The 24,077-nt window shown below is 31.5% G+C and overlaps 1 protein-coding gene across 2 annotated transcripts in view; it reads left to right on the top strand.

Moving 5' to 3' along the window:
* The window catches only part of LOC121121574 (acetylcholine receptor subunit alpha-like), a 199,869-nt gene that overhangs the window by 167,045 nt on the left and 8,747 nt on the right, over positions 1-24,077 (top strand). For both annotated transcript variants that reach the window (XM_040716538.2, XM_071889852.1), the window contains exons 8-9: positions 10,156-10,437; positions 20,465-21,074. In XM_040716538.2, coding sequence (XP_040572472.1) covers positions 10,156-10,437; positions 20,465-21,074 — 892 coding nt within the window. The remainder of the gene's footprint in view (positions 1-10,155; positions 10,438-20,464; positions 21,075-24,077) is intronic.

The following is a 24,077-nucleotide window of genomic DNA, read 5'->3' as shown; positions in this document are numbered from 1 at the left end:
CCTAAGCCAATCTCCTCAACCCATGAGGGTCCATGCAAGATATCTTGAGGTTTCACATCATACGGTCTAAAGTGCTATCAAAAAAGTGGGAGGCAAGAGTCTTGTGAGGGTGGAAAGGCCACTTTTGATACCAGAAATTAGACCTTTTGAATACATGTCAAGGTGAAGTCTTGTAGTGTCCGTGATACAAACACCGAAGCACTCAAATTAATTATCATCCAGCACTTGGGCGCCATGATAGCGGACTACATCTGCAGCAGGGCATCTACTGCGCCTGGAAGTCATCATTACTGCTACGTAAGGCTACATGAATGATTAAGAGACCTCTGACACACATTCATTTATACAATCAATATTGTTGAAATTCATTGTTAATTAATAAATTATATCTTGTGGAATTTTAAAATCCAGTGCTCAGATTTTAATGGACCACCACCTAATTAGTTACAAAATCGTGACTTTTATGGAATCAAGACAAAAAAACAGCTCAACCCTAATTTGTGAGATGTTAAAATACCATAAATAGTTTTTTTTTTTAATTCCATTTGTCTTCCTTTAAAAGCAATAAAAGCCTTCACAGTGCAGCCAAGAGATGAGTAGATCTAGACAATAAAAATTCACGGAGTATCATGCTGTCATGATGTCTGCTCTTAGCTAATCCAAATTGCAATGAGAGGTGCAACTGATATTATTTCCCAAGAAGCTCCAAACTGTAGAGTCAGGGGTTGAGGTCAGCACTAAAGTAGGGACACATCGAAGTAGGCCAGAAGTTAGCCATATTTTTACTGCAGAAATTTTGGTTCTGATTGACTGTATGGGGCTGAAATATAATTTTTAATATTGTAGGCAGTCTGGATGAAGTTTTTAACTGTATCTGCAGCTTTCTACGCAGTGCCACTGGTACGGACAAGGTCGCACACAGTTTGCCCTCTTTGCTACTTCTCCAACATTTTTTAGACGAGGAACAATAGATAAAAAATAAACTTTTTTGTTTCAACTGTTCCTTGGTTGTGTCATGAAACATTGTAAATTAAAATGATAGGGATACAATTGTAAATAAATGCTACTGAAAGTTTTGGGTCACAACTCTATAACCCGATTTTGACAGATATTTCTGTCTAGACCGTAATTTCAAACCTAAAGCGTTTCCAAATTGTAAACTGAGTAACCAATTGGTATAATGGTGTTTTATGGGACCTACTAAATTATAAAGAGGGTTATGGTAGAGTTGCATTAGCTCGAACTCAAAAGTACAGCAGACCTCCGAGAAGAATAGATTTTGGTCGATAGAATTATGTAGGAAAGGGACGTTTTCAAAATGAAACAATATTTTCAAGCTAAGCTACGTATGTACTTAAGGAGCAACTTTTTTATGTTTTTCATTCTGAATCTATGGAGATGTAGATTTTTCCTGATTTTCGATCTTTCAAAACGTTTAATTTGAAAAGTAAAGTTTATTCTGTATTTCCTTGTTCACTGTTGAATTTTTTACTATTATATAAAAATATTGAGAACACTTTAATTTCCTGTTGATAAGCTTGCATTTAATAGATTGCCTCTAATCTAACTTATAGAAAATACAAATAATTGGAACTATCTGTAAAAAATTTAATCTACTAACAAGAAAATGAAAATATGTTGTAATACTTTTGGCGTGTCTTAGAAGTACCATCTCTTAGTAATAATAATTGAGCTCCTACTTACAAATAAATGATAAATATTTTATCATTAATATAAAATGTAATTAATATCATAGCAACATTCATTGTTGTTGTTAGGTGATATTATACTTTCCTTGATAAATACATAAATATGGAGTAGGATTTCATATTTTCCGGGAAGTTTTCGTTGAACGAAATCCCGGGAAATATTTTTTATCATTTCCAGATACTGAAAAATAATAGGAATCCCGTTAGTAAATAATAGATATGAAATGCAAAATGGTATTGGGTCTCTACTTCACACAAAGGGTATTCCACGAGGCTCTGAAGGCATTGTAATGTACACAGACATTAGAACACGACTTTAGGGAATGCAGAAGACTCGAGAAAACAGCAGGAGTCTCGTCACAAGGTATTCTGCAAAATAGGAGGAGCACACTCTAACGGCTTCCTTCCTGAAAGACAAAATATACATTTGTGGAGTGTATCCACGGAAGGGAAAGAGTTACAGACAGTCGTAGAGGCCATATCTGCAGAAAAGTGCCCAAGATGGCTTTGGATTTTGTTTTGTACGTCTTCTAATACAGTTGTCACAGTATTTGTGAAGCTATAACATAAAAGCAAGCTGGAATAATTTTGCTCAATATTGCGACAGTGTGATAAACGTATCTGTTGGTATAAGTACTGAACCTGGTAAAATTTATTCATTTGGTAACACTGATCATAAAAGATACGGAGATGTCATGACGTCAAAACTATTTGTAACAAAGAGTGTATAAGCAATCCCGTTGTCAGAATAATAAAAATAACAAAAGGATTAGCTTTTGTTGAGGACAAGACTCGGCAACCGAAATTGATTATATCAAAATTCGATTTAAAGTTCAAATACGACACGATCAAATTGACTGAATTTGTATATAATATGTTCATGTAAAATTTTAATAAAGCTGTGATTGTGTCGACATAAGAATATAACTAATAAGGTGTGGCTTATTTTTTGTTAGATCCGATAGAACTCACTTCGTTGGGAATAATATATTACGTAGGTAAATACGGCTTTATTTGCAAAGTAAAACACCGAATTATTAATTATTGAACACTTATTTAATGTGTAATTTAATTAATAATATATAAATAAATAAAGTTATTTATATAATAAATTTAAATGTTGGATTCCCGTAACTGTAAATTCCTAGAAGTTCTGAAAAACTGAATCCCAGAAAACAAACATTATAACATAAATTTATATATATTGTGCAAATAAAAATTGTGTAACTTTTCTTTTTGCAAAACAAATCTATGAAGGCATTGTTTTAATTAAATTATATATCATTACAATGGAAAGGGTTATTATTATTACATAGTTACTAGATGATCAAAAAAATGAATGTAAAATATAATAGCAACCTTCATTTTTTTAATATATTGAAATATAGTCATGCCTATTTTAGTTGTCACCTGATTAAAGCGTTCTAAGAAGTTTGCTCTCAGTTAAATCATATTAAGCTAAGTTACAATCAATGTCACAAACCAATATAATTATTATGGGATCAATTTTAGGATAATTTGGGGATTTTTCTCTCAAAGGACAATTTGAAAAACATAAATTTTGCCAAAGGACAATTTGCATAATGTTTATATTATCAAAAGACCATTTTGAACATTCAGGCGAAAAATTATATTTATTATATGCGATTGCATATTTTAATTCAATTTAGAAAAATAATATTCGAGAGTGCCCTTGAAGTCTTTTTTACAAGATTAAAAGCATAGTGGATAGAGTTCTGACGCTTATGATATACCCTGACAGCGGTAGACGCTGGAAAATCGGGATCATGCTGGATGTGGAGACCCCAATTATCAGAAGTTCAGCCAAGACTCTCAATTTCAGTGATTGGACTGTGAAAGCTATGTGAAGAATTTAGAGAAGGCCTCTAATATACGACGACATCATCAACTGCTTTAAATAGCAACCAAGGCCAACTGAGTCAAGAGAGGGCATAAATTGTTGTCTTGGTTAAAGCAATATGGGTCGGTTTGGCAAATCTCCTCTCAAAATTGTTCTCTCTTTCGACTATGCTGTAGTGGACTTTGTCAAAAAAGAGCCTATAATATCCCTCATCAAAATTTGGGCAACGTCAAAGCCTCTATGGAGCAGCAGTGGTCTTTAAGCTTATGTTGGAGGTCATTGTAGCAGCCAAAGAAATTTTTTTTATTAAATAATACGTTATATCAATAAAGAATGTTGTACCCCTTTTCATTCTCAAAAAAGTTTATCATATTTGTTTGTTATCAAAAATCCACAATTTTACCTCCCACAATGTAGATTGGAGCCGTCAAAGTTTTTATTGTAAAAAGTATTTGGAAAATTAAGAGGGCCCTTCATAGTTCTTAAGGTGAAGGTGTTTTTTTTTTTTTTATCTCCTTCGAGGATTAAAGCTTATACTTCTCAACCTGTTGACCTAGATCATCGGAGATTATATACATAATATGTAAGACACATATGGGTTATTTAATGTAAACAGAGTCTAATAGATATAAGATGGAATAAATATTATGTAAATATTTGTGTTCGAAAATAGAATATCAAACTAGTTGTGCCTTTAATACGTTATTCAATGGCCATATATGTATGTATATAAATAACTAATTTTAAATTACTCTTGAAAAAAAAAAAAAAAAGGACTGAGTCAAAGTAAACAAAAGTTATTAAAGAAAATCAATTGTATTATAGCTATGAATACCATAAAAATGTCCGATTGCACTTAAGAAGTTATTGAAATCAAACATTACAAAGTTATTAAACTAACACGAAAATTGATAGAAAATATGTACTTGTGAGCTGTTGAAGAAAGCAATCACATTTACAATTATGTTTGAGTTAGTTGAAAGACTAGCTGGATGGAATGTATATTAGATATCTCAGGGATTTATATATTGTCTTCAATTCAAAATAAAGCTTCTTCAGATAAAATATTAATTTATTTTATCAAACATTTGTGGATGTTGCTAATTATAGGAAAGATTATATCAAATAGACATCTAATAATACGTGTTACTATTCTATAAATTTCGAGAAAATTAACTTCTGAAATGGCAATCCAACTAAAAATAATTAGGTCACATCCTTCTAGAAAAATTAGCAAAGATAAAGGTAAACCAAATTAGGACTAAAATATTGTTGATGAAATTGTTGAACTGTTTTTGTCTGTCATAGTGTTTGCTCATGGGGGTTATCAAGAACCGTTGTTAATACACATCTAGATGACCATATATGTATTATTCGTGTTATTTTTGACTATTTTAATAGAAATTTGTATTAACACTATAATAATCGTTTGCAAGATAAATATTTTTATTACAATTTAGTGTCAAGTTTAGGCTCATCACATGGGTAGGCTTCTTGGTCTTAGGAACAGTGATTATGTTACTGCTGACTTAAGATGACTCTAGATTATCTTGAGTGACTTACTAGGATACTTTTTCATGGCATTGCCAACTACGAACAGGTACATCAATTTGTTCATGACGCACTTGGCAAACTTCAACGCTAGTTCTTATGTTAAATCGTTCCTTACTCCCTTAGGCTTCATTTTCGTCGTAAGTCTACAACACTTAGGCTTGTCAATAAGATTATCCTCAATTCCAAAACGAATGCAAATTCAACATTCATTGTAATGTATCTTTTGGCAAATATATAGAGGGGTTTACAAAAGTATAAGCTTGAATTATGCTAGGCTTAAAGTTGTACTGGGATAGAAAAAAGTATTGAGAAAACTTTAATTCGCATTTTTGGATAAGTTTAATTAGTTTAATTAAAAAGTTTCAGTCACTTAACTAAAAGCTAAAGTCCTTGGTTCTCATGTGATATATAGATCACATAAAAAAATAAGCAAGATAACCACGACGAAAGAAAAAAAGTACTTTAAATAATATTCTATTCCACACTGGCAAGATCGATATTTATTCACCTATTGAGTCTCTACACTCTATTATAATCACACAAATAGAGTGAGAGTTCTAACATTGCTGTTAAGATTACCGAAATTAACCTACAGATCATTTTTCTAGTTTTAAAAAGAGTTCACAGTGAATTTATTTTCATAATAAAAACAATTATCCAATTTCCATTGTGCTTTAAGTCATTCAGAAGTCGCTAACAACGCCAGTTACCTGGCTTTGGCTGTTGTGGTGAAAGAAAAGGGTCCTCAATTCTTTAGAATGACTTTGCCAGCCTTTTTAAAAGCCTTACCAAATGAGTTCCGGTCAATCTTTTTTTCTTGGCATACTTAGAAGGATTTATAGTCAGGATCGTATGAAAAGCCAACATTACCTGCTTGGCCTTAAACATGTTGGTCTATCATAATTAAGGTTTCCTTAAGGTTGTTCCCAACGGCGAAATATTTATGAGTCGACAGACATTGCCTTTATTGACCTTTATTTTATTCAGGATATCTGACATATTCATGTCAGTGCGTACTAAAACGCAATATGAGGTTTCGTGTCTCTTCTATATTGTTTGGTTCATTCTATATAGATGAAAGCCGAGAATCAAAGTTTTTAGTGATGTGACGAAAACTTTATATACAAACTTACTAAGCTTTACAAAAAATTTCGATTGAAAATGCCCTTAAGACGTTTTTCTATCCCATAGGTTGGTAGGTATAACAAACTTTCTTCTCCTCTAAAGTATTTTTGGCATCATTAATAAAATATAAAAACAGCGTTATATACCATGCTTAGAGAGAATGTTCATTAATTAATTAATCAAACGACACACAACTATAGCAAAGACTGTTGGTTTATTTTATTGAAGAAAAAACCCATTTCATAATACACCGAGCTTAAACTTATTTTTCCCCATATGTGTACAGATATAAAAATATAGAAATATGGATATACCTTTCTTCATCACGACATTTCTAAGCAGTTATATATTATACATATACAGGGTGAGGATTTTAGATCCGGAAAAGGTTTTGATATCAATATCTGCGTAACCCTGATTTCTATGTTTATAAAAGTGTGCTTCTCAGATTTATCTGACAAAACTGTATTAGAAAAACTACAAAATCCTTGAGATGTACACAGATACGAGTCCCGTGCAGTACGCCAAAATATATAATAAACTTCATAAATAATTATGTTTGATAGTTTTATCAAATTGTAAAAGATCTAGTTTCACGTTAAAATTTTAAATTGGTGCAACTTGTTTAAATCGGGTAAATGAAACCGGTTTTATTCCCAAAAATCCAACATTCTTAAGACTTTTTTTGTTCTGGACAAAGGAAAAGGGGCCTTTTAGTTCACCGGATCTGAACCCCTTGGACTACTATGTGTTGGATAGAGCGGGACGTGCGCAGAGAGAGACTGGGGAAGCTGAAACTCCTTCCAAAAAATAGGAAGATTCAAGTCAAAAATAAGCAAAGCAACTCACTTAATGAATTTTGAGTAGAATTAGGATATACTAATTTAAGTAAAAAAAATTTTTGTTTTGAAAGAAAATTTTCTCATGCTGTAAATTGTACAAAGTATGACCACTTTACATGGAATTAATCATATACAACGGTAGGCCATTCATTTATATAGTATATTATTTTGAATCTTCACCCTTGAAAGAGATAAAGTAAATATAAAATCTACTACCGTAGATCGTGATCTCTAAAGATAGTTTAAGGAGAGAGACAACATACACATCAATAGAAAAATCAAACGATCACATTGATTATTAATAGGAATACAATTTTCTACTTGAGCTATGAACATCTTTTGACTCACAATATTGTTAGGGATATAATGAAATAAAAGTTGATGAAAAATTCCTAGATTAATCATATGTGGAGAGAATAACCGGAGAGAATATCAGGATGAGATATATTAAAGTTAATTTCACTGGGTCTGAAAATTGATGATATTAGGAGTCAGGACTATGATACAGCTAATAGCATATTATCTAATATCAATGGTCAACAAGGAAGGATCAAAGAGATGTTCCAAGGTCAAGGTACTCGCCATATAATGCCCACAAACCGAATTTGGTGATTGGAAGGTGCAGCAGATTCGCAATTGCATCTCAACGATTAATAAAAAATCTATTTTCTTTAATTATTATCCTAAGTTGTAGAGATATTTAAAAAAGGTTTTTACATGGCTGTCTGAATACAAGAATAGTTATAAGAAATTGATTGGACTCTATGGACGAAATTGATGGGATCGAACATTTTCTGGATCTGTCAAAGAGACTTGTCACTGCATGTGAAGCTATGTACATGTTCCATATATAGTGTGACGATAAGAAGAAATAATAATTACTGCAGGAGTCCTATATAAGAAGATTTCCTTACCCAGAGAATAGTGGTTTGCAAAAGAAACTTTGGAAACTGCATATCTATTCTATCTCTAATACGCATTTTACAGCCTTTGAAGGGAATCACAAGGAAACTGAAAAAATAAGAGATCTGGATATTTTCTATGGCTTCTCAAAAACCGATAATGATGAGAAAATGGGATGGATGAAACATTTGATTCGTGGTATTTGAACATTCTACAGTTTCAAAAGGGCCCTTATAGACTTGAAAGGATTGGGTTGGACTGTTTATTTAACTCCTGCAGGTCCAGTTAGGCCTTTTAACAGAGTCCTTCTTCCTCTAGAACGTTTGGGACCTGATGACGGTGTAGAAGGATGTCCTGGAGACACCCAACTGCTTGGATTGTGTGAATGGAAATTTATCGATCACTTTCAAGTGTTATTCTCTCGACTTCTACGCAATCTAGAGAGCTCCAGTTTCTTTGCTTGTTAACTAATTGTGTATGCTTTAATTTATCGAAATATCAATTAATTTCAAACTATCAACCCCCATTAAAAATTGAACAAATAAGTTTCCAGATTTCAATGGACCACCCAGTATACGTGTATGATAGTGTAAATGTATCCTTGCATTTATTTTTTTCGGTCTAGAAATGGGTCTTCATTCCATTGAAGTCCTTTGTAATTTAATTTTTTACAAGAAAAACTTTGCTGAATTAATTAAAATGTCCTTCTAATAATCTAACATTAAGTATTCCGATTATAGAGCTTCATTTAGTCTCTTCAATGTTAGGATAAGGTGGTAGCATGTCTCCAACAATTTAGATGAAAGTAACGCGAAAATAGTAATACTACTATAAATTTTCGTCATATAACTGCAATTATTGTAAAAAGCTGATAATATATCCAAAAATTAATATATGATATTAATCCAACAGCTGGCTGTCAAATAGCAAGAAGTTTTCTCCTTTGGTTAGCAAGGTATATTTTAAGATGAATGCAAAATTAGCATCACAAATGCCTCAATTGGAAAGAGACCCATTATAAACCTTAAATTTTTTTCCTTAATACATATACAAATGTAGGTGAAAGTACCCAGGGCAAAACTTCTGCATAGCGAATATTGGCAGTATGAAAATCTCTTTGGCAAAACATCCTTGAACCGTTATAAATACACACAAATTTGTTTTCAATTAAAAAAGAGAAAGCAACTATGATCTTAAAAAAATAAGCCGTACAGTTGCAGAGAGATATTTACTTTTATTTTCGAAATTCCCAGAAAAAAAAATGATTTAGATTTATTTTAATAATTATTAATTATTCTTAGTTTTGTAAATTTGTACGGTAGAGATCATAAAGCTTACTTATTGCCTCCTCCTCAATGAAATTGTTCATCGGTGAACTTGTACAAACCACCACTAAATACTGGAGATGTGTACTCAATGATCAATGTCACTTCTTCTTAATGTTTAACCCCTTTTGTTTGGGGTGAGCATTATAATAACATAAATATGACGCCAATATTTAATATATATATATATATGTATTATTATAAACTTAAATATTTGGGCAGCTATTTATCTTTGACAAAATCTCCCAAAGTTGTCCGAATACTATTTTTGTGATTTGTTTGCTGGTATGGCATAGAACTACTCCCTTTGGCCACAAAATATAGTTCCCATTTGTGTAATTATCATCTATCCAGGAATTTACAACGTCTGGAGAACATGGATGTATCCATCCGAATCAATTCAACTCTTTGGGAAGAAATTTTAATTGTATATTGGCCATAATTTAGTTACTATATTTGAGGATAGGAACCAGTTTTGTTTGTTTATTATTAAATTATTTGTTTTCAGTATAATAGATCCTTACATTAATTTGAAATGTTATATAAAAAAAAACATTTCAAAAAACTGTTGTATGTTTAATAGTAACAGGAGGGTAGAAAAGTCAGTTTATAAGCAATAATTTATGTCAAATACCAATCAAAACTATATTTGAAACAGCTTTTTACCCTTTTAATGCATTCTTCCCCATCTCAGTTAAAACCTTATACATAATATCCCATTTCTTTGAAATCTTATATCTATACACATAATAAAATGTATTTATTTTGTCTTAAAAGACATTTTTGTATGTGACTAAATTGTTTAAATATTTCTTTTTATATAATATGATATATAGATCCGAGGTAATGAAAAATCCCCGCTATACATTTATGACGCCAGACAATGAATATTTGGATGAACATCAGGTTGCAGAGCTCCTCAATTCATCAGACATGCAAGACTATCTTCATCAACAACGTCAATATCAGAAAATGTCCTCGAATCGCCAGTATCATCATCATTATCAAACCTCAAAACAAAATCTTGTGCCAAACAATACGCGGATGAATAATTCTTCATTACATAATCGAAACTATTCTAGGTATGGGAATCATCAGTTGTCAAGGAAGGGAGAAGGGTAAGTACTTTGAATATTTTTACGAATAAGTCAATTTTATGAGGATCAACAGATAATTATCATACCAAAAAAAAATATATTATACGCAAAGTGTAGCTGCGATATGTAGATTGTTCTTTAAAAAAATGACAAATGAAGAGAAGAATTTTGACTGCAAACTCTATCTTTGTAATAAATATCTATATATTTAATTATATAATACTATCATTCAAGGATAATTATTACTTTACGCAAAATGGCAGCACTCTCAGTCTCTTAGTTTAAATACGAAAATAAGTAAATGACGTTGAAACCCCACGAAAGGATACTTATATTGTGAAATGGTGGATTTTCTGGGAATTTTCCGTAGGTATAAAATCCTGGTAAAACAGGATTGTGAGAGAGAAACCCTAGTTAGTACGAGTGTTGAGAAATGGATGGAAACCGATTTTTTCTCTGTTTCGGTATTGAGTGATTTTTTCTGTAAAAACATTTTGGTCAATATCTTAATGAAGTGAAATAAAATTTAAACGAGGTAACTGGGGAAAAAATGTAAAAAAAAATGTCATTCACAACAAAAAATTGATTATATTCTTTATCAAATATTTATTCTAAAAACAACTTTATTTTTATTTTGAGGAATCGATCCTAGAACATTTTTTTGGTTAAGAACGAAAAGTACTTTGAGACCATCACAGAATTAGTAAGGTTGGACACAAATTTTTGGTGTTCAAGATTAATCTAGGACTACACATGATTTCAAAGTGCAAATCCAGATCTTGTAGGGAAAAAAAGTTTGTCTATCTGTCTGTGGAGACCTCATTTTGATTTTGAGTAACCCCCTCTTATAAAGACTTATTGACTGCTTCATCTAAAAATTTAATAATTAAGCAACAAGCATCCATTGCACTTCATTTTTAAACGGAAAAGGTAAGTCCATTTATTTGACTAGATTTTCTAAGCAGAATTTGTCCCTCTTTTTGTCAATGCCTAATTACTCTGTGCAAAGTTAAGAGCTCCCACTAATACACAAATCTGTCATGCAATGTTTTTCTAGAATTGTGACGATATCAATATTTTTGTAGGAGATCAGGTATTAAAATTGATATTTTGATACTATATCACAAAAAAAAACAGAAATTCTAGTACATGGCTGTTAGCTGGATTTGATGATGAAGGGACAATAGATTAAGATATTTGATGACTTTTTTGTATAAAAACACACACAGCACGTCTAAACGAACCATGAATGAAACTTTTAAAAGGTTTCATTGACTTACCAAATAATTTACTGATTTTTTCTTGGAATATCATAAAGTGTAGCAATCTAACCTAAGAATTAATGAGAACCAGATTTCTTCATGAGACAAAGTACAATGGAGATGGAGGCCAGAGAAGTCCCGTGTTGGCGCTTCTTGATTCAAGAATGAGTGATGACGAAAATTTCCTTTATCATCCCCTCCTCCAATGGTCTTATTACGAAGATTAAAAAGTTGCAGGGCAACGACTAGAGATAGCTCCTTTTGAGTAAGGCTGAAAAACTTAAAAGCTGGGAAAATACAACTTGGTTAATTTATGGCCCAGTCATTGAGGCCTCTATCCTCACCAGAATAAAACCCTCTTGACTATGTAATCTAGAAGAATGATGTGCAAAACCCTCTATTAATGGGAATGTGCTAAAGAATGCCAAGGAGTGGGCTGACATGTGGGAGGAATACGTGAAGGTCACTTGATAGGCTTTCAGCTGGCCATGGTGAAGGCCAAGAATGGTCATTTTGATATTTATTAGTTTACATACATTGTTTTCTATTGAATCTGAACACATACGAATTCAATAATTAGTTAGGGTTGAGAGATTGAAATAATTTCATATTTCGATATATTAAAGTATAAACAATTAGTTACAAAACAAAACAAACCAGAGCTCTTTAGCTTACGTACAAGTTAAGGAGATGATACTTTAACGCAATGACAAATTTCCATTTCCTCATTCCAAGCAGATGGCTGTCTCCAGGATCACCGTTTACACCATCAACAAGTCCAAAAAGTTGAAAAGAAGGAAGTGCTCTGTCAAAAAATCAAACTGTACCTGGAAGAGTTAAAGAAACACCCCAAGCCATTCATTTTGTAGAAATATTATTCTTAATTAATAAAATATATCTTGTTGAAGTTTAAAATTCAAAATTTTCAGATTTGAATGGAACACTCTGTAAATTAAAATAAATATAACAGAGCCTCATTGTCTTACAACTTGTACTTATTGAGAATCTTGATAAATTTGAGCTTGGGAAACTTTGTTCACGATTCGGAAGGATACACAGGAGTATATTATTTATTCAATACTATTTTGTTGTCAGCTGTTTCATTGTTTATTATTATCCCACGGAGTTATCTCATGAACTGGAAAATTTACAATGTATTGTATTCATCTGTGGACAAATTCATTTCTCTCTCTGTATTTGTGTTTTGAACCTGGATCTTTTAAACTCGAATGATTTTTTATTTACCAATGAACATATTTCAACGACTATTAAATACACTTAGTTGTTCATTAAAATCTGAACACTTTGAATTTTAAACTTCAACAAGATATAATTAATTAATTAAAAATAGAATTTCAACAAACTTAACATTATAAATATATATTTGTCTGAGTTCTCTTAATCATTAATCTAGTCCCAGACGGCTTGCAGGTGGAGGCAGAAAGCCTGGCACCACTGCAGACGGAGTCCAATGTCACAGCATCCCAATGCTGGCTTAGGGTGGCTTTGAGGGTCTCTGAGTTTGGATGACGCACCCAAATAGTATACTCAACCGGGATTAGTATCAGGCTATAGGGTGCCAAAAGAGTCAAAAAAGTTCAAAAGAACTGAAAAGACTCATTCAAATTAGTCTTGCAGTGGAAAATACGGATTTATTTCATTGATGATGTCAAAAAGGGGCATCTCCGCCCTGATAAGGCTCTTTCCACCTACTTTTCCAAAGATTTGTAGGCATTCTTGAGTAAAACCCCGAGTTACCCTTTATGGTCCCTCATGGACTTGAGTTTGATTGGCCAAGGCTGTTTTCTTTCACTCTTCAGTGTCCAGTTGGGCCCTTTTGACAGAGCCCTTCTTCTTCTCCAATTTTTTTTACCTTGGTGGCGCCGTAAAAGATTATCCTTGAGCCGCCCAACTGCTGGGGGTGCGCGAATGGATATTCGCTGATCACGTTCATGTGTCATTTTATCGATTTGTACGTAAGCTAGAGAGGTCATGTTTTTTTTTTTTGTTTTGTAATTATTTGTCTATGCTTTAATATTTCGAAATATGAATTAATTCAAATCACTCAACCTTAATTAATTACTGAATTGAATGTGTTTAGATTTCAATGGACCACCCAATAGTGGTAATACTGTAGTTACTTTTCTAAAGTGTTATTATACCAAATTGATATTGGGACCAGTAGGTGCATGCATAGCCAATTTACCATATAAAAATTGGTCTGTTAATGACATATGCCCTACACGACGGTGTCCTTATATACCATAATAAAAAACTAAGGAGTAAAATTGTCTTATATAACAAAAAAGTAATCAATAAACCGTCTATTTCAATCAAAAATCCTGTGGACTCCTCCTCAAGAGCTTATTAGTTATCCTATAGCAACATTTTTAGTCAAAAATGGTTCTCAAATAACGATACTTATTTAAGTAATGAAACAGACTACCACTAAAGGGGAATTTAATCTGCTGTAGGGATAAATAATATTTTTAATGAAAAAGAATTCTTTACGCTTATCCCTTATAAGAATTTTTTTATTTGTACTCTTTTCTAAAAGGAAACTGTTTGAACCAATAATATCTTAGTAATTAGGAATATCAATAGTACCAAAAACTTCGTCCTGTAAAAAAAAAAAAGTGATGGCGGGGGCGATGATTTTTAATTTAGTGGATGACAGTTCTGATTTTTCCATGATTTAAATGGATTGTTTTGACAAAACTTGGATAAATGCAACTGCATCTATTGTTACAATAAATACGTATATATTCAAATAAATATTTCATCTAAGTAGTTTATTTACGTCATCGATAGATGTACAAGTTCAAAACGTATTGTTGGCTAATTTTGAGACCATAAAAATTTAGGGATTTTTAGTGAAAGCATTGTACGGGAACCAGTTTAAGAATATTGGCATCATGAGAAACCAAAAGTATAGTATTTTTGCTAAAAATGTATAATCTTATAGAAACACCAACTATGTATTTTATATTTAACATGAAAAGGCTTAATAATATGTATATGCACTAATTAAACAGTCTACACAAACATTGTGAAGCAGTTTTTTATATGTTTTTTTTTAAACGATGAAATCGTATGGAAAAAGAATAAATGCAATTTTCCATTCATGGTTTTGTATGTACTTATATATTATTTTTTGTGGTAAGTTCTACTTTTTGGGGGAAAAAAAAAATATTGCAAAACTACATTCTTTGAATAAATATGCATTAAAATATCGATTAACGATCCCCCCCCCCTCCTCTCCCACACACATAATAGAACCATAAAAGCAATTTATTTGCAAAAAAAAAACCTATTAATACATAAATAAATAACGTTCAAAATTGGAAAAGGTAGTGATATTAGATTTTTTTTCTTTATGCAACTCTATTTTGAAAAGGTTATTTCAGTGACCATATAATAGAAGGCCTAAGAAAAAAATGGCCATTTTAATTTTTTGACAATGTACAATTATCAGATTACATTTCTGCAATGACAATATTCAAATTTTAGCAAAGATCTTTCTAGTCTTCTTCCCAATTTGGTTATAAAAATTTAATCTTAAACTCTGTTATTGTGCTTGGATATTTGTTTTTCAAAAAAAGGACATTTGGTCAAGGTAGTATGGGTTTTAAAAGAGGGGAGAAAATTGAAGATTAAATATTGATTTTTGTATAATTTCTTGCAATCATGTCTTAATAAATATGACATGATTAAATAGAACTGACAACCTACTGATATCAATACTTAGCGTAGTGTATATTTATATATCAAAAGCACACATATTGAAAGGTTAACAATGAGTTTTCTCATTTGGGTTATAATAAATAAAAGATTAATTTAAAATATCTTAGTGGCATCTAACGGAGGAAAAATAAGTTTCATTCATTTTCTTCTCCTTTTCCATCTCTGCTGCAGAGTCGACACATAGCAGAAAAAAACAATTTTAAAAACTATGCGTAGAGCCTTTTTTATGATAATTTATTACCAAATGTGTTACAAATTTAGAAAACTTTCTACAAAACATGGGGTGAATAAAATATTTCCCAATTTCCCATATGTTTCTTCAATTGTTCAAATAGAGTTTCACTCATTCTCAGAAGGGGCTCCATCTTGAGTCTGGATCTACTCACCCACACAAAGTAGCTGTTAGGGATAGTACTTATAGTGGGGGCTACGGTTCTGCTTATATTTATTTCCATTTGCAGTCCCATTGGTCCAAATTAGGGCCCCTTTTCCTTCATAGGGAATATTTTTATACACGTCTATGAATGAAACTTGTGTGTATTAAACACAAGTTTCTACGAAAATTTAACAAATATTGTTTTCCAAATTGCCTTCTTTTTTTCTGATTACATCATATAAAATATCGGAGAACATCTCGAAATTCAAAAGAATTTTATGCAGTCATTGGATATTTGCCCCAATGTATTGATTTTTCGATTTTCGATCCACATTGACTTTATACATTGTTTAACTAAGAAGGAATGAGAAATTGAACAATGATGGAACATCAGGGGAACAAGTTCATTATTTTGTTTCCTCAGGGCAAAATGTTGAAGTAAAAATAACAACAATATAATTGAACAAAGTATGAAACTAACTTCTTACAAATTTATTCAGATGAGAACTAAAAAAGTAAAGGGAAAAAAAGTTTAATCTATCTCTTTAATTAAAACGCCTAAAGGAATGAAAAAAGAGAAAGTTCTTAAGAAGAAAAACTATACGTTTAAAACAATAACAAAAAATACACAATGTATCTTAAAATATAAGGGGAAAAAATTAACTGACTATGTTTTTAGGTTGTCTTTAATCAAATTTAATGAACTCATTCATTTTTCAAACTACAAAGTGGGGACCCAAAACATTCAGTAGAAATTTATAAAAACTTTGATAAAGGTTATTAATAATTACAATGTTATAAATTGCAACCAAACGACAAACTAAAACAAGGATGAATAAGTTTTGTTTTTTTCCAATGTCTTTAACCTCAGTCAGACTGCATAATTTTACATCTTTAACAAACGGCATTGGTGCAATGTTACCCACACTTATTTTTGTTGAAATAGCTGGGTTTTTTTTCAATATTTTTTTATAAAAAAAAGTACTAGTTTTTGCTAATTTTTGTCATGTACGACCATCGTTCTTCTTTTCTTTATGCCTCCTAATAAGATAACAGCTCATTTTGTGGTATTCTTATTACTGATGTTCTAGATTAAAATAATAAAGAGAATCTTGAAGATAAGCGGAAAATAGATGATCCACCTGTTACGTGTAACTATGTCTTGTGCATGCTTCAAGAATATGCTCAGATTTATTAATTTTGGCAACTAAAATACCCGTGCATAGCGTGCTCATAGTGATAGAGATGCACCAATACGAGATGTTTGACTTATACTAAATAAAAATGTGTATACAGCCTATGTATGACCTTATGAATATATGACCATTGATAAACAATTATTTCCCTTTCGAGGGCATTCAAAATTTGCGCAAATTATACAATCTAAATTGGCTAAGTATGGTATTAAGATTTTCTGGCTTGTGATGGATCCTCTACATTCTAAACTTTATACTGGAAAACCAGTAGAATGCCCCCAACAAGTGAATGTTGGTGAGAAAACAGTTTTTTATCTATAAAATTTATAAAGGGTCTGGAAGAAACTCAACCACCGACAGTTTTTTTACACGTATGGAGCTGACTAAAGTATTGAACAGCTGGTATACTACTTTAGTTGGAACAGTTATAACAAGAAGATTCCTACCATGTAATTTGCAATCAATAAAAGAAAGGGTAGTTTCCTTAACCAATTTTTCCTACCATAAAAGGAAATTGTTTGTTTATTTGTACAAATCTGTTGTTCTTTTATCATGAATATAAATAACTGGAGAAGTTGATACCACACAATCAAGAAAGCCAAAGATTATCATGTATTATAACAAACCCATAAGCGGTTTGGACACAATAGACAAAATACCGGGCGAGTACACCGTACAATGAGTTGGGTTTTGACATTTTTCTGTAACATGATCGAAATTTACAGGGGGGAACCCCCAGGGCTTAAGAAAAAAGACTAACGGAGAAAGTTCCTAAAGGATCTTCAAAATCAGCTATACATTGCGCTATGTAAAATTGTTGTAGTAACCGGATGTGTATGAGAAACTGTTATTTTCAATTTGCTGTGGAAATGGTCTTATATCAGCACACTATCATACCGCCAGAAGGGGCAACAGCTAAGTCAAAAGTACTCTATGGAAATCGTGGAGCTAAGCCAATTGTTGGCAATTGTCATATTTGCTGAGATCAGAAACAGAATCGTCGTAAGACCAGGAAAACCTGCGTTATTTGTATTTGTGACGAACATTCAGAAACCAAAGCTGTGGGTATAAATTTTAAAACAGTCTAGTCTCCGTAACTTACCAGATATTTGCATATTTTAATTAAAAAATGTAGAGATAGCAAGAAATCTTAGAGGTCTCAGATGTCTTGAAAAAAAGTAAGACATACTTTAATAATAAATTGGGAACAATTGTACCCATTCAGTCCGACAAAGTTTAAGTGTGGACATGATGGAGGAATAACAAAAAAGGTGATACGTTCGCAATCTCCTCCGTACCCGTGCCTCTTTCAAGAATGCTAATACTGTCAGTATCTCCATCCAGACTACCTACAACATCAAGAAATACATTACAGCTCCATACAAACCCCCCGAAAACACTTATTCAGCAATAGTATGAATACTACTGCAAGTTTTGGTTCCCTGCATAGTAAATATATTTCATGACATAAAAACGATCCTCTGTTTTAAATCAAGATCTGTTGATTTAAATGAGTTAAGTATAAACATTGTTCAATAATTAGTAAGGTTGGGCATTTCGGAGAGTACGGGTGGATGGGGAGGAATATATGTTACAACTGAATAAATACCCAAGTTCACATCAGCTACCACTTATTCTGGAGGAAGAAAATATACTACTACTACAATGAGAAAGATTTTCAACATTAATTGTAGCATTAGGAAGGAAATAATTTAAAACAATATTTAAATAAATATATTATCATTTGATTATACCATTAAAAAAATAATAGCAAAAGTTGGAAGGAATCCATCATTGAAAACACCACGACTATCTATTAAAGAACAGACTATTAAAAAAATCACAAAAACTTAACCGTAATTCATTTTTTAACACCAGTACTGTTATTTTTTTATAGCTTGTAAAACTGTTGGTATGTATTTAGGACGAAAGATTGCATTTCAGTTCAGTACTGCATATTAGTGCCCTAAAAACTTATCAAATTTGGTCCTTGACTACATCACTCGATTCTTTTTTTTTTTTTTTTTTTTTTTAAGTTCTGGCAGTTCCATGGACTGATACTACGACTATTAATGACTGGACCGAATAAATAGTGACCGACACAACACCATTAATTCCATAAATGAATATGCTTACTACAACCATTATACGTGTACACGCTATTTATTTTATAAGCCTTTAAGTATTATAATCTTCAAACCTCAAAATGATTACTTTAATGCTTCTAAATTAATTTATCCTGGTATTATTACACGTGGTTGATGTTTGAAGATTATAATACTGAAAGGTTTGTAAAGTACTTTTTGATATCCGAAAATAAGAAACTGAGTTGAAAGCATAATCTTTCAAAACATTAATATTTTATCCCCGAAAAATGGGTAAATATAACAGAAAATAACATTGATAAATAAACATTTTTAGAACTGCACATTAATATTTTCTCCCCGAAAAATGGGTAAATATAAGAGAAAATACCATTGATAAATAAATATTTTTAGAACTGCCAACCGCTCACCTAAATATTTTTCTTTACCATCATTAATTTGGGCAATCCTGATAGTCAAGAATTATAATGTATATATATAAATTATTATTCGAAAATAGTCATTTTTTATTTTTATGTTTATTTTGGCATTCAATTTTAAGTTTTATCTATTCTTTTTGTTTAAAAACTATACAAAAAATATGCCATTTTGGAAAAATTTTAAGGACTATGAAGCAGGGTATAGGACATGATTCAATACCTTAAAAAATGATTTCTAAGCTTCTTAGATCTTAAAGCAGTAGAGAAATATCAAATACACAAAAATGTGTATAGTGTACACCTATGCTATATGTAGTGACCAACTTTTTATTTCAGAAGTGGGTAAATCATATTAAGTATTGTCTTTACTATAAATTGATTCTTAGCTCGTATATAAATATTGAAATTCAAATTAGGGTATGAATATTTCAATTTCAGAATATTTTAATAGTATTTTTGACATAGAAATGATTCAAGCCAAAAATCCAAGTGACTAAATGATAAAAATTGTACGAATCTCGTTACGTCTATCTTAAATTACCAATACAGATGTATTTTGTACCATAATTGAACCACTACTGTAAAACATATACTACCAATCTATAAAATGCTGCCATCTGTATCTCCCTCCAACCTATAGAGCAAAAGCTATGAAATTTGATATATGAGTTTTGAATCCTCAATTTGAGTAATTTGACAACTTAGGGCTCAAAAATTTTTAGGAAAAAATCAATTTTCATAGTGATAATCTTCATGAAGAAATCACATAAACCAGGTGTTTTTCCCAAATATATTTTTTCAATAATATAAGTCTTAAATGTAGAAAATCATTCATATTTTATTAGTATCTGCAAAACAGTCACACAATTCCTTAGAGCAAAAAAAAAATCATAACTTTTTTATAAGATTAACTGTTTGATTACATTATCTTTCTTTCTTTTTCTAGCATTACATCCCCTCCACAAACACATAATCGAATACTCGTACGAACATGCAACGGCCTGGAGCTAAGAGACCCTCCCTACATCCCAAACTCCAGTGGTGGCGGAGGTGGCTACCTTACAACAACAACAACGAATAATGCCATTAACCGAGGCAACGTCTTTCAGCAGTTTAACAAAACGTCATCCTCCTTTGACGATATCATACCCCCTTTTGTGGAGCTCCCACCCAGAGCCAAGTCCTCGATGTCTCATCATAGCTTTAAATCCTCTAGAAGTTTTCATGATGATCAAAACGAATTACAAGGACTACCGTTGAACGGTAGTTGCCGTCTTCATGGTCAATCCGCAGACCATTTACCTCTTCGATCAAATAATCAACAGCGTATAAAGTTCAATAGTTTTGATAGGATGAATAATTTTAAATCAGCAGGATCTCCAACTGCTGACTCGGAAATGGGAGAAAATTGGAAGCACTCCTCCTCCAACAACAATAATAATCATTTAAACAAGACGAACAATCGAATTAGTGATGTTTGTCCAGAGGTTAGCAAGGCTCTCTCTGGTGTTATGCTTATAGCAGAGCAGAAAAAACGCCTTGAAGAAAGTACAAAGGTGAGAAATATAATGTATACTACCCCTAAAATAATGGTAGTGGAGTTAGTCAGTAACTCAAGTATTTTGAATGTCACAGACTCCAACAAAAAAAAATTATAATATATTTTATAGTTTATAAGTCATTTGAGTCTACAGGCTATAAATTTAGATCTAATTTCTAGCTATAGGTAGTTATTGGTGTTATGTACTAAATAACTATGCCAGATATAAAGTAAATATTTAAAATATAAGATATTTAATCAGATAAACAACAAATGCAATACATTCATAAGTTTCAGAACAAAATATATGTACTCGTAACCAAATTAATGCAACATTACTCTTTACTCTGATGACATTGACTATTCACAATGGCTAAGTAATGAACTAGCATGGATTGTAGCTATGCTCTACCAAACATAAGAATTTAGACTTTAAAGAAGTTCTGGAATTGTGATTGTATAGAGCATAGAGAACGTTCGAAATTTGTGATGTAAACTTAAGAAAGAATTAAATTTCAAGTTTCATAAATTAATGGTACTTAATATGTAAAACTTATAACCATTTAGGAAAACATTTTACGAACACTCAATCTAAGAGTTAGATTATAAATAAGTTTTATTTACATAAATCATAATAATATTTTGTAGCCGGAGTGGTCTCAGTATAATTTTTCTGACTCTACCAAAAAAAAAGCACTGAAGAATTATATAACTTTAACTGGGAGCCTTACAGGTTATTTAATTGAGAATCAATCCTGAAGGGAGTTGAGCTCCATTTTAAAAGAGACTTCACGTGGAGGCTTTGTTCACATAATTATATGTTTTATTAATAGTAAGTGCATAATAATGGCAAGTAATGTGGTGATTTTTATTCAGGCACCAACTTCGCAGCCTGACTCCCAGAAATCCATGATTAATTTTTCGAACAAAAAAAATCTCAATTTTTTTCAAGAAATTCTACATAAGCGATATAAAATTGGGATTAACATAAATAAAAATTATTAAGGCAAAACTAGGTTTCTCCAATATATGGGAGAACGTTTATAAAGTGAAAACATACAGAAAACACAGAAGCAAAGTACTTATTCCATATTTAATTGTTACTCATTTTTTCCTGTCATAAGGCATTAAAACTATAAAAGTAACCAGTATCAGAATAATTTACCTTCCTCAGATGGAGTTGCACTGATTATGTATGAGTACATATTTTAGTATTACATTTACTCAATCTCACCTTAGAATCTGCTTGGAAGTCCAAATACATAAAGTAAATTTACTTCTCTAGGAACAACCGGGGCGTTAAACTACGTACTTTGAGTGACATTTTAATTTATAACGTAGTTAATAGTTGGGTTGGCCCGGTCAAACTATGTGGGGCCGTTTTCAAAAGTAAAACAATATGTCATATCAGTTATCAAATTGATAGAGTCAGTTCGTTCGGTATTTATCCATCATAACCCGGGTTCTAGGTATTTTTCCCGTAAACATATTTGTCGATTGGGGTCATACATTTATTGATGTCATCCAGTTGACGTGTGACAGGTTACCAATTTAAAGATTTTTTTAGGATTAGTGTGAGGGAGACAGTACAGGATATTTCAGATTCCACTTTATCAAGAAACGATCACTATTTCATAGATCAATATAATCTTTCAATATGAAATATATTAGCAAGGGCTTCAATAACCCTTGGTATTGCCGTCTGTAGCACCAAGGAAATAAAGGATTTTTTGTTACATCCTAAAAACAAATTTCGGTGAGTAGAAAATTTTTATAAGGATTTATTTTCGAAAAAAAGGTCATTCAAACAAATTATGTAGCAAGATGAAAGTGAAAGTTTGAACTAATAATATAAAAAGACGGTTAATATGTAATGTGGCAAAATCTCTTTGCAGTAAAATTTCCTGTCATGCATAAGCCGTTATGTACTAAAAAGTGACTGTATGCAATTAAAGGATACATATATTAACAAAGGATTATGCGGTGTTTCTCGGACATTGGAGCGAGCGGGAATTCACATTGAATATGGTCAGAATTATTTATTTTCAATTTTTAGACACCCCTCCGTGCGGGAGAGCATAATAATAAACGTTCTATTTTGAATTCAACAAGCATCAAAAGAAATTGTCTAGGTGAGAAGTCCATCTAATATTCCTGTCAAAAAATTGCTAAATCAAAATTCGCGAATAAAATTCCAAAAACTTTCCTACATTTATTTTGCTAAAAAAATAGTATTTATTGGAATTGTAGAGAGGAGGAACTCAAACCTACCAAGATTTTTTTCCTACTTAGAAAAAAAAAGGAATGGAGAATAATGTTGTTGAAGAAATAACACTTGATAACTGATTTGTTTATGCAAATATTCCAAAAAATATTTAATTAAATATTCTGGAAATCGCAAATACTTAATAAGACAGAGAAAATTTAATTTTAAGTCCAAAATGGATTGTTTTGTGGTTTTTCTTCTTAAAAATTCAAAATTGACGTTTTGATTTTGAATAAAATTAGAAAATGTCATTCTTTTTTATATTTTTTTTAAAAGACTTTAAAGAAAAAAATCGTAAACTCCATCTATGCCTGGGCAGGTTCAGAGGGGGTGTCCATACAAAATTTTAGCCTCCTCGGATAAATGGTGTGGACACACAAACTCTCTTTTTATACTTATATTCACATAACGGTTCTAGGAAACTTTCCAGAAAACATCTTTGCAGAGGCTATTTCCCGAATTTTTTATGAAGATTTATGGTGAAACACTTTGCAATTATGACTGCCATTCATGTTACTTTAATTTTAAAAGATACACCACATAACAAACTAAACTATTATCTACTAAAAAAAGGAGATTAAATATATTACATATTATTTCTTACTAAGAATACAAAACAAACAACATAATAAAAGTCTCAAAAACAGCTGGTGTTAATGAGAACTCCTTAAATAGTATGTTTGTAGTATAAAAAAACATTAAGTCATTATTTACATGTGTATACTTATAATTAATGGGCTTTGTTTTTAAATG

The sequence above is a fragment of the Lepeophtheirus salmonis genome, chromosome 7, assembly GCF_016086655.4.
Source record: "Lepeophtheirus salmonis chromosome 7, UVic_Lsal_1.4, whole genome shotgun sequence".
Taxonomy (NCBI): domain Eukaryota; kingdom Metazoa; phylum Arthropoda; class Copepoda; order Siphonostomatoida; family Caligidae; genus Lepeophtheirus; species Lepeophtheirus salmonis.
The sequence above is the reverse complement of the archived record's forward strand: the minus strand, read 5'-3'. Positions and strand labels throughout refer to the sequence as shown.